Below are 11,502 nucleotides of genomic sequence, written 5' to 3' on the forward strand. Positions count from 1 at the left end.
AAGGGCTTTTGGACTTCAGCTCCCAGAAGCCTCAGCCATGTTGGCCAATAGCCTGGGATTCTGGGAGCTGAAGTCCAAAATCCCTTAAAGGGCACAGTTTGGGGACCACTTTAAGGTAACCTGCTTAAAACCATGGCTTAAGCTAACCTGGTTTAAACAATGGTCCCCAAACTGTGCCCTTTAAGGGCTTTTGGACTTCAGCTCCCAGAAGCCTCAGCCATGTTGGCCAATAGCCTGGGATTCTGGGAGCTGAAGTCCAAAAAACCCCTTAAAAGAGCACAGTTTGGGGACCACTGCCAATCATCCTAACGGTCACCTTTTCCCCGCCCCTTTACTTCCGGCCCCGCCCCCAGACTGCGAGAGGGCCTCCACGCGGCCCCTTGTATGCAAATGAAGCTCCTCTCTCTCGTCCAATTAGCGCTGACGCCGACGCTCTCTCCCCAAGGCTGTCAATCATTCCATGGTTGCCTGGGAAACAGCGGCCTAAACAACCGTTCCTGCAGCGAAGCCTGCCTTGCTTCTTTCTTGAGGGGAGCAGAGAGAGAGCCCTTTGCCGTCTGCGGCAGAGGCGGGTAACTGCCTCGGCTCCTTTCTCCGGCGAGGGCCACCAGACGAGAGGAGAGAAGAAGGCTTTGAGTGTTGGACTAGGGCTGCATCCACACTGGAAAGATAACCCAGTTTGGTACCGCTTTAACTCTTTCTGGCGCTATGCTATGGAATTCTGGGAGTTGGAGTTTGTTGTGGGCCCAGAGCGGAGCGGAGCTCCGCTCTGGGCCCACAACAAACTCCAACTCCCAGAATTCCATAGCAAAGAGCCAAAACACAGTTAAAACGGTGCCAAACCGGGTTATTTCTGCAGTGCGGATGCAGCCCAGGACTCTGGAGCCCAGGGTTCGAATCCTTGCTGAGACATAGAAACCCATTGGCAAAAAGTCACACTCTCTCAGCCTCAGGGGAAGGCAATGGCAAACCTCCTCTGAACAAATCTTACCAAGAAAACCCCATGATAGGGTTGCCTTGGGGTCACCATAAGTCAGAAAGGACTTGAAGGCACACAACAACAACAACAACAACAGTGCAACAATGAACCCTCTCCTCATGCTCTCTCCCCCTTTTTTTTAGAGAGAGTTTGAGTACACTCTCATGGTTCCTTAAGGAGCTTCTTGGCTTGGCTGTCCTTCACATGTTGTTGTTGTTGTTGTTGTTGTTGTTGTTGTGTCGAGTCCTTTCTGACTTATGGCTACCCTAAGACAACATGGGTTTTTTGTTTTGTTTTTTTGGCAAGATTTCTCCAGAGGAGGTTTGCCATTGCCTTCTTCCCCTGAGGAGGCTGAGAGAGTGTGACTTTTTACCTAAGGTCACCCAGTGGGTTTCCATAGCTGAGCTGGGATTCAAACCCTGGTCTCCAGTGTCCAAAGGAGGGTGACCAAAATGGTGGAGGGTCTGGTAACAAGGGCCTGTTACAGACTGCCAAAATAAAGCTGCTTGGGGTCTCTTTGAAGGTATGCTATGTAAATGATGCATGGGTCCTAAGAGTCCGGAGGTCGCTCCAAAGCCACACTCCATTCCTATGCACTGGAGTGCAGCTTTGGTGCAGCTTCCGGATTCTTAGGATGCATGCATCATTTAAACAGCATATCTCCAAAGAGACCCAAAGCAGCTTTATTTTGGCAGTCTGTAACAGGCCCATGCCCTGTTGAGGAATGACTGAGGGAGCTAGGGATGTTTAGCCTGGAGAAGAGAACATTAAGAGGTGATATGATAGCCCTGTTTAAATACTTGAAGGGATGTCATATTGAGAAGGGAGCAAGCATGTTTTCTGCTGCTCCAGAGAACAGGACCCAGAACAATGGATGTAAGCTCCCGGAAAAGAGATTCCACCTCAACATTAGGAAGAACTTCCTGACAGTAAGGGCTGTTTGACAGTGGAACACACTCCCTCAATGGAGGGTAGTGGAGTCTCCTTCCTTGAAGGTCTTTAAACAGAGGCTGGATGGCCATCTGTCGGAGATGCTTTGATTGAGATTTCCTGCATGGCAGAATGGGGTTGGACTGGAGGGCCCTTGTGGTCTCTTCCAACTCTACGATTCTGTGATTCTACACCCAAGACATTACCCCATGCTGGCCCTCATACGTTTGCTTATTGTTGTTGTTGTTGTACACCTTTAAATCCGTTCTGATTTAAAGGTGACCTTATCCTTGGATTTTCTTCACAAGATTAGTTTAGAGGAGGTTTGCCATTACCTTCCTGAGGTTGAGAGCATGTGACATGGTCAAGCCAGGATTCGATTCCTGGTCTCCAGAGTAGTAATCCAGCACTCAAACACTAGGCCACACTGACTCTCAACACATGCAGTAGATCTGCCGAATCCATTGCTGAATGTTAGGTCAACAAACATTCAGGAGAACTGCTGTAGCTGAGATGAGCAATTGGATTTAGGCCATAATGTCATTAATAGGCTTGGCTACTGCTTTTGTGGGAGGCTCTGCATTTTCATTCTGCTTCTAATGTCAAGAGAGTGAGGATGGTTGCCCTCTCATAGATGACTCTGAGGGTGCATCTGCACTGTAGAAATAATTCAGTTTGACCCCACTTTAGCTGCCGTGGCTCCGTCCTACAAAATCTTGGGACCTGTAGTTTGGTGTGGCAGAGAAGGGTCAAGACACTGTAAAACGACAAATTCCAGAACTCCATACGATGGAGCTATAAGCACTTAAAGTGGTGTGAAACTGCATTCATAGAAATGAGATGACTTTGGCAAATTACTAAAACCACTTCAATTTCTTTTGTTGTTTTTACCCTGAAAGTACCAGCCTGTGAATATGTCAGATGAGGAACCCGAGGATGATAATGATGCTGAAGAACTGCAGGAAGATAAAGAAGATGAAGGGGAGGGAGAAGAGAAGGAGGCTGGAGAGGGAGAAGAGAAGGAGGCTGGGGAGGAGGAGGAAGAAGAAGAAGAGGTAAAGGATTAATATTATGTGTTACATTCTGCCCTCAACTATGTGGCACAACCTCTAACGTTAGGGCCTTTTAGGTCCTATAAACATCAGAGTGAGAGACCTAAGCACATGCTTCTGCTTTCCCCACTAAAATCAATGGGACTTAAAAGGGCTTAGCTGAAGCTGTATGGTTCCCACACTGGGTACTTTACAAAAGATAAACAAGCCCCTTGTCTAAAGCAGCTTATAATCTAAGAGCCTAAAAATAGATAAAAAGCCGAAGAAACAACTGGGAAAGGGGAAGAGCAGAATATAGAGAGGTTAAACCTTGTTGGAGTAAGGCACACATGTGTATGAGAGAGAGAGTTACAGAGCATCTCTGAAACGGCAAACGCATTCTAGTTTTAACCTTTGTTGCCAGATTGCAACCCAAAGATTGTTGGAAGTTTTTTGCATTCTCTCTTCCGCTCCTTAGATAGATAGATTTTCCTGCATGCAAATCCTACTGTCTCCCCTCTTGCAAACATCACATTTGCTCCTACTGAATTACTGGGCAATAACCTTGCAAATTGGTAAAACAAACCATATGATTCAGGTCACTCTCCCTTTTGGGAAGTTCTCACACAAAGATTTTTTTCCTGCCCTGTTGGACTACCCATTTTCTTCCTCTCTCAACAAATATTTCTTCTTCACCCGAACTATTCATTAGCTAGTTTAGGATGCAGTCTCTATGCATATGTAGATTCAAGCCATTAGTAAACTTTTCTTTAAACTGCAAGCTATTTGTGTTGGTTTTGAGTCCTTCTCAGTTCTTAGAGAAGCATAGTTGGACAAGAACATATTTCTGCTGATTTGAAACTAGACCCTAACAGGCTTGGCTTTGATATTGTTGATATTTGTCAATATTTTTGGTTCCTTAACAAAGGCTGAAGCCTTAGGAAACCACAGAGATTGCCCTCTCCACTTTTAAGTTTTCAGGTGACTTTGGGAACAGCAGGGATGGGGTTTACTCACCCCATCTTCCCATCCCAGCCTGATCCTTTTTATACCCCACCGCATTTGCAGCATGCTGTAGTGGTGTAGGAGGGAAGAGGGAGAAAAGTGCAGGGTGGGGAAAATCATGACTGTCCCATCTCCCATTTCAATGGCAGCTCTGTAGGGACAGAGTTGTGAGTTGGCAACTTTAATATCTTTTTTTTCTCCTGACTCTGCTTATTCTTACAGCGCCAAGTTTCAAACCCTCTCACTGAGGATATCATCAAGGAAGGCCTCTCACTTTTATGTAAAACTGGCAATGGCCTGGCTCATGCCTTCGTAAAATTAGAGATCAGAGAAAAGTAAGTGCACAAAACATGTCTAATCCACACCTGCCCATGTTTTGCCCTTTGAAAATTCCAATGGTTTCATCTCCTTGCAAAAGAATGTGATTTCCTTGTCCAACTTCTTGGAATGGGAGAACTATTGAGAATCACTTGAAAGCTAGTTCTGTGGAATAATATTGTTCCCCAATTTCCTCCTGTGACAGAGAACTGACAGATATTACCCTCATCCAAAACTTCATCCACTTACGCTATGTAGACCTATCAGAAAACCTGATTCGAGACATGTCTCCATTATCAAGTCTTACGCATTTGCTGTGGCTGAAAATGGATGGCAATCGGCTAACCAGTGCCAGCATGGAGGAGCTGCCATATCTGCAAAATGCCAGCTTTGCCAACAATCACATAAAAGACACCATTGGCATTAACCACCCACGCCTGGCCAGCCTCAACCTGAAAGGTTGGTTGATGGTTGTTCAAGGTTTCCTCTGAACATAGAGGGAATGTCTTACTCTGTACTGTGAAGGGCATAGTGGAGGTTAATCTTTGTCTGTTCCTGTGATATCCAGGTAACGAAATCGAGAAAATATCAGAGCTGGATCCAGAAAAGTTGTCAAATCTGCACACACTAGAGTTGCGTGGCAATAGCCTAAAGTCTACAGATGGACTCTACCTGCCTAAGCTCAAAAATCTGTACCTGGTAAGAAAAGCTGTGCATCAAACTATACATAATGTTAATTATTAGAAATCAGTGCATGCTTTTAGGTAAAGAACTATGGAGAATCTTGGATACCATTGTGGGAAGTGGAGAGGGTAAGTTAAATTCTTTCTATCTCTAAAGTCCATATTATGGTAAAACCATTATTTACCCACTCAACAAGGCATAACATTCAGTGTGCAAGCTTTTGAAACATACATGTTTCTTCAGGCAAAGATGGTGAAAAACATGCAGAGGGACGAATGTGAGGAAAGTGATGTCATGTAGTTTTTTGTGGGTTTTTTGGGCTGTGTGGCCGTATTCTGGAATAATTTATTCCTGATGTTTCACCTGCATCTGTAGTTGGCATCTTCAGAGAATGGTGGCATGGAGGTGCTGTGTGACCTTTGGTTGAGGGGAAGTGATTTACATGTTAATCTCTGTGTTTGTTGGTAAATGGCAAGGCCTCAGGGTGGGAGGAAATGGGAGGACGATTTGTGTCTGCTTAATTAATGTTCCATTGTCTGCTGGGAAAGCCCCTTATCCTGGATGATGTTCATTTGCATGTGCTGAGTCTTGATTTTCGCGTTTTTCAGGACTAGTAGCCAAACTTTGTTTACTTTCAGGGTTTCTTCTTTCCTGTTGAAGTTGTCCAGGTGTTTGTGGATTTCAGTGGCCTCCCTGTGCATTCTGACCTGATAGTTGTTGGCATGGTCTAGAATTTCAGTAGTTTCAAATAGCATTTTATGCCTGGAATGGTTTATAATATAACAAGTTCTATTACTGCTGATTTTTCTGGCTGGCCCAGTTTTCAGTGTCTTTCATGTTCCTTGATTCGTGTTTGAACACTGCATTTGGTGGTCCCTATGTAGACTTGTCCACATCTGCACAGTATGCGGTAAACTCCTGCAGCCATGAGAGGGTCTCTCATATTGCCAGCATGACTGCACCGAATGCTGCTATCTTCCCATTGAGAAGTGGCATCTATTTATCTACTTGCACTTGCATGCTTTTGAACTGCTAGGTTGGCAGATGTTGGGACTAGTGACAGGAGCTCACTCCGTCATGCAGCACTCAGGCCTTGAAATGACAATCTTCCGATCTTCCACTCATCAGAATTGGTGTCTTCACCACTAAGCCACTGCATGCAAACTTTGGCTCAAATTCCCATTCTAAATCCCATGAAGCTTGCTGGGTGATCCTGAGCCAGTCTTGTTCTATCAGCCTAGTCTCTCTTATAATTTTTGCAGTGAAGATAAAATGGCAAAACGTTGGTAAGTTGCACTTAGCTCTTTGGAAGAAGGGGAGTACAATTTTTTAAAAAACACACACTTCAGGCTATGACCTCCAAGCAAGGGACTCAAAATGTCAACAGAAATGGCTACACACATAACCTCACCTTCCATGTCATATATCCCACAGCCTTCAGAGGCTTCCACACAGTTCAGAAACCCAGTTGCCTATGGTGTAGGATCATGTACAGCTGTACAAGCAAAATTTTCCTCCCTGCAGATATCTGTATGGAATATGTAGATGTCTGTGGGCAGAGCTGTGGAGCAGACACGTTGAGCAAGGCTACACCTTGCCTCAAGTGCTGAGTTCTGTACCTTGTACGTAATGCCTGCATGGGTGTAATATCTTTTTGACCGTGCATATATATTCTGTTTAATCAATGGACTTGTTGTGATTCCTTTGATAATCCTTGAACTCAGTAAGGAGCCGCAAAGCAAAACTGCAAAATTCTGCATCTCTTATGTCTTGGTAGCACAGAAGGAAGTATGGATGTACAGGAATGTGAAAGATGACCATTTAGGCATGTTGAACCCCAGCTCACTCTTGCAGAACCTGAGGGTCTGATTTAGTGAGGATGTGTTTGTATGCTAGGGATCTATAACAGAGTATTTTCAGCATCTCAGCTAAGCTTTGGGAGAATCCATGGCACTTTATATTGGTATTAAACCAACTCAGCTTTGTGGGAAAGAGATAGATCCTCAAGTCTAACAAATTGCAACAGGTTACTAGTTTCTTTGTTCCTGCTTAAGGATTCTTACAGATATCCCTTAGACTCGTGGAGCCCTTTTTAGAATCAGTTTCTATTGCGAAGCCTGTAAGAGGCCTACCTTATGTCTTACAAGTTAATGACGTTTAGGAGTAGTGTTACTTTTTGTTTCTTATTCTGTAATTTCATTCAATTTTTATTTCTTTCATTTTCCTGGAGTGGCTACAAAGCACCTGGGAAGTGCATACTGAGTCCTAAGGGCTTCTCAGAGCATAAGGTTGGGAACCGCTGCTTTAGACTGACAACCATCTTCTATTTCTTAGTCTGCAATATCTCTCATTTTAGGCCCAAAACTCCATTACCTATCTAGAGGGCCTGGAAGGCCTGGAACAACTCACAACTTTACATCTGCGTGACAATCAGCTTGAAACTCTGGATGGTTTCTCAGAGAGTATGAAGTCTCTTCAGTACCTCAACATACGGTGGGTTGTTCCCTGTACCAAATCTCCATCAAAGGTTCCTTAGCAATAGAAATAGCAAAGGAAGTGGTGTCTGGACTGTGCTTTGCTGCCTTCACTGAAAATACCATTCTTTGGTGAGAAAAATTTGCACTTGATCATATCACACTACTTCCTGCAGTATTTGCTGTGAATAATAATGTAATTACTGTTGGTTAGTAGGGCATCTGAGCATCCAGAACAGGGGCATCCAAATAATAGTTATGAAAATAATATTAAATTATATATTGTTTCTTATCCATAATGTAATATTAAGATGTAGATAAAAATCTAGAGAGTAGAGTGTTTCCACTGCAGCTTCTTGTTGGCTTTCTGACTGCAATGCTAAGCCATAGTAATGGAACAATGAACACTGCTAGTGGTGTGTGTGTGAGAGAGAGAAAGTTGGATATCTGTGTGAGAATGGATGGTAGGACCTAGAGGGGACCTGGGCAAGAGTAGTCTGAGCACTAGAAACTGAAATTTATACAGCAGTATCTTCAATGAAAAGTGTGCTCCTCCAGATATTGCTAGGCTGCAGTTCCCAACATTCCCCACTACCTATGCTACCTAGAACTGATGGGAGTTGTACTTCAGCAATATCTTGAGGCCTGTGCATTGCCCACTCCTGACTTAAAGGCTAAGAGTGCCATTTCAAGACTGTATGTGTCTACATAACTAAAAGTTTCTTCTGCAAAGTTCTGGTACTGGCTAGTAAAAGTAGCTGTTCTGGTATTACCTATAAAAGAGCACTTTTGACATCTGAGAAAACAGTCGGCCCACAGAGGGAAGATCTTTAGCAGGGTGCATTCAGAAGTTATTTCCAACATGCAGATCTCTGCTTAATGCTGTTTTTTATGCCATCATTCTTGGCCTTCCATATTAGAATTTTTTAAATCATTTATTTTCTTAAAAAGGAGGATGATTTTTAATGTCACTTTCCCAATGCTGCAGAGGAAATGGAATCGGCCAAATCCAAGAGGTGTCGAAGTTGGAGGTGCTGCCAATGTTACGAGCTCTGGTTCTTTTAGACAATCCTTGTTCTGAAGAAGGAGACTACCGGATAGAAGTCCTGGTACTGCTCCCGCGCCTTGAACGCCTTGATAAAGATTTCTTTGAGGAAGAAGAACGAGTTGAAGCTGAAGATATACGTCAGCGACGAAAGGAAGAAGAATTGGAACAAGAAAGAGAAAGAGAGAGAGAAAAAGAACTAGAAGTGAGCTATGTAGAGGAATATAGTAAAAGGCAACAGTACTTAAATTGCAGAGGGCGCATATGGGACCAGGTTATATTAATATTTGTGATACTCTCCTTAATTACAGTGGTTCTGTGGTTCTGGTCCAAAACAGATGGGCCAAAAGTGCCACCTTTGGGTTGATCTGGGGGCGTGACATTCAGATGACACACCCCTGGATTGGGCTGAAGCCGCACCACAGCCACCTAAAGCAGCCCAAAAATGCTCCTTGCTGGTGGTCTGTTGCAGATTGCCACCGCAGTTGGCCTTGGGATCGTGGCATCTGGTTGCTGTAGTCCCACACCACTCAGGGTGTTCTTGTCTACTCGAGGACAGTGTTGTACTTAGCAGGAGGGGAGCTTGTAAATTTAATTAAGACTTAACTGCTTTTCCCTTCAAAGGTTGAGCATAGTGGGAGGGGGATGAATGGCATAGAACTTTACCTAAAAGGAGAGTTTGAATCCAAGAATCTGGTGGTTGCCAGTCTTACATGGAATATCTGATTCATAAAAGAAGTTTTAAAAGTTTCATAGCATTTTTAGGATTACAGAGGCTTTCATAGACTACAGTCCATTTTCTCAGACATGTCTGTATCTGAAGAAATATACTCTAGTACAGTGGTTCTCAAACGGTCAGGCAAGACACCTGACACCTGGGGGGGCACTAGAGTTGCTCAAGGGGAGGGCTGTATGGGACTTGGAGGGTCTGATTCTTCCTCCTACTCTTCTGAAACTCTTTTATGTGCAAAAGTTTCACATGCATTGTGTTAAATATTGAATTTACTCAAATAAAACTAATTTAAATGGAGCCCTGGTGGCGCAGTGGGTAAATGCCTGTACTGCAGCCATTCACTCGAAACCACAAGGTTGCGAGTTCAAGACCAGCAAAAGGGCCCAAGCTTGACTCAGGCTTGCATCCTTCCGAGGTCGCTAAAATGAGTACCCAGACTGTTGGGGGCAAATTAGCTTACTTGCTAATTAGCTTACTTGCTGTTCACCGCTATGATCTTTGGAATAGCGGTATATAAATAAAACAAATTATTATTATTATTAAATGATGTTAATTCCTTAGAAAATGTTAAAATATGAATATATATGAATCTGCCAATGAAAATATGCACACTAAATAAAATATTTTTAGTCATATACTACGTTAAGTGGTGGGCATGTGACATCAGCATATAAATATGTAAGGGGACGGCATCCTAAAGGAAAAAAAGTTTGAGTACCACTGCTCTAGTTTATAATAGCTGGTGCTAGTAAAATGTGCTAAAATTATGTTTAAAGTGTTACCAAACTTGCCCTTGTTTTGCTGCAACAAACTCATAACCACCTCCATGGAAGTTTGTAAAAGAGATGGAAGACTAACGGGGGCACAACAATTGGGGACAAGGTGGGGAAAACTGCTGTCTAACTTAAAATGACAGTGAAGGAATAGGAATAACTACTGTATGTTGAACCTGGTTGCAGGGGGTGTGGGAGGGGAGGAATGATAAGTTGCAAAGTATGGATGGTATTTATGTCTGTTCTGGCAGGGATAAAGAACATGCAATCCTTTAGCTTTTGTTGGACTGCAGCTCCTATAATCTTCATCACTGGCTAAGCTAACAAGGACTAATGGGATGTGCAGTCCAACAACATCTAAAAGGCTCTTATTCTCTACCTATAGAGTCTCAGGGAGTGATATAAAACTCCAAAGGAAACTCCATTAGGAAAAACAGCAAAAACATACTTTCAGGATCCCTGTAGCAGAGAAGAAATAGCAAAATGGCGCAATAACACTGGTTAACAATAGGACTAGTGAAAGATAAAGAGATGCTGTTTGACACATACTGCCTTAGTTTCATATTGGATTCACTGCAAGATGACATGGAGAGTGTTACTACATAAGCAGGCTCTGAAAAACCATTGAACAAATTCACAGAAGATAGCTCTGCCATTAGGTATATTGATGACTATAGCACTATAACAAACAAATTTGATACAACTCTGAATACAATATGCTGTGTGTGAGATTCCTTGCATATCTGCAAAGAAAGAAATATACCAAGTTCTTAATCATCATCATCATCATTAATTGCCTTCAGTGTCCCTAAATTGCATTGGGTGCAGACCAGGAATGAAAAAAGACTCAGTGAAAAAGATATGATTTTGATTTGCTGCATGGCAGGGGGTTGGACTGGATGGCCCTTGTGGTCTCTTCCAACTCGATGATTCTATGAGTCTATTTACAAGCACAAAAAGTAGAAGGCAGTTAGAGAGAAAGGAAAATTATCCAGTAGTGCAATCTTATGTGTGTCTACTCTGAAGTAAGGCCTATTGCATTCAGTCGGACTTCCTCTGGTAAGTGCATTTAGGATTGTGTTCTTAATCCTTAGACTCCAGACAGCACCATTAGAGATGTTGGAAGTTGTTGTCCAAAATGTCTGGGAAGTATCCAGCTGTTCAAGACTGCTGTAGGGCACAACTAAATGGGAGTTTTCTCCTACTCAAGTGGCTTATTTCAATGGAGCTTGTGCAGAGCCCAATCCATGCGGAGTGCATCCTTCTCCTGTGCTCCCTGGGCTACCAAGTTGGGCAGGCATAATCAGCTCACTCCTTATACAGCTTATGGATGTAGGATGTGCCAAATCAGCTTGCTTGCTTCCACCTGAAATATCCTCATCTCAAAATCCTCTAATCCTGCTTTTCTGCCCCCCACCCCTTCTTCCAGGAAACAGAGGATTTTATCCCGGAGGAGGAAGTACCATTGGAGTGACATGGGTACCAATCCCCAGGGTGGAGCTGGAGGTGTCAGCTGCCTTCCAGAGGCTT

At 43.4% G+C, this 11,502-nt stretch overlaps 1 protein-coding gene across 1 annotated transcript; it reads left to right on the forward strand.

Annotated features, from left to right (window-relative positions):
• The first annotated feature begins 385 nt into the window (after window positions 1-385).
• On the forward strand, window positions 386-11,490 carry LRRC23 (leucine rich repeat containing 23). Its single transcript, XM_089488945.1, has 8 exons — window positions 386-572; window positions 2,809-2,964; window positions 4,168-4,280; window positions 4,469-4,722; window positions 4,832-4,962; window positions 7,304-7,440; window positions 8,410-8,671; window positions 11,402-11,490. The coding sequence occupies exons 2-8, from the start codon at window positions 2,824-2,826 to the stop codon at window positions 11,444-11,446; spliced, it is 1,083 nt and encodes a 360-aa protein (XP_089345071.1). The 5' UTR covers window positions 386-572; window positions 2,809-2,823; the 3' UTR covers window positions 11,447-11,490.
• The last annotated feature ends 12 nt before the right edge of the window (window positions 11,491-11,502 follow it).

Source organism: Sceloporus occidentalis, unplaced genomic scaffold, assembly GCF_023333645.1.
Source record: "Sceloporus occidentalis isolate IW3139 unplaced genomic scaffold, rSceOcc1.0.p SCAF_1, whole genome shotgun sequence".
Classification (NCBI taxonomy): domain Eukaryota; kingdom Metazoa; phylum Chordata; class Lepidosauria; order Squamata; family Phrynosomatidae; genus Sceloporus; species Sceloporus occidentalis.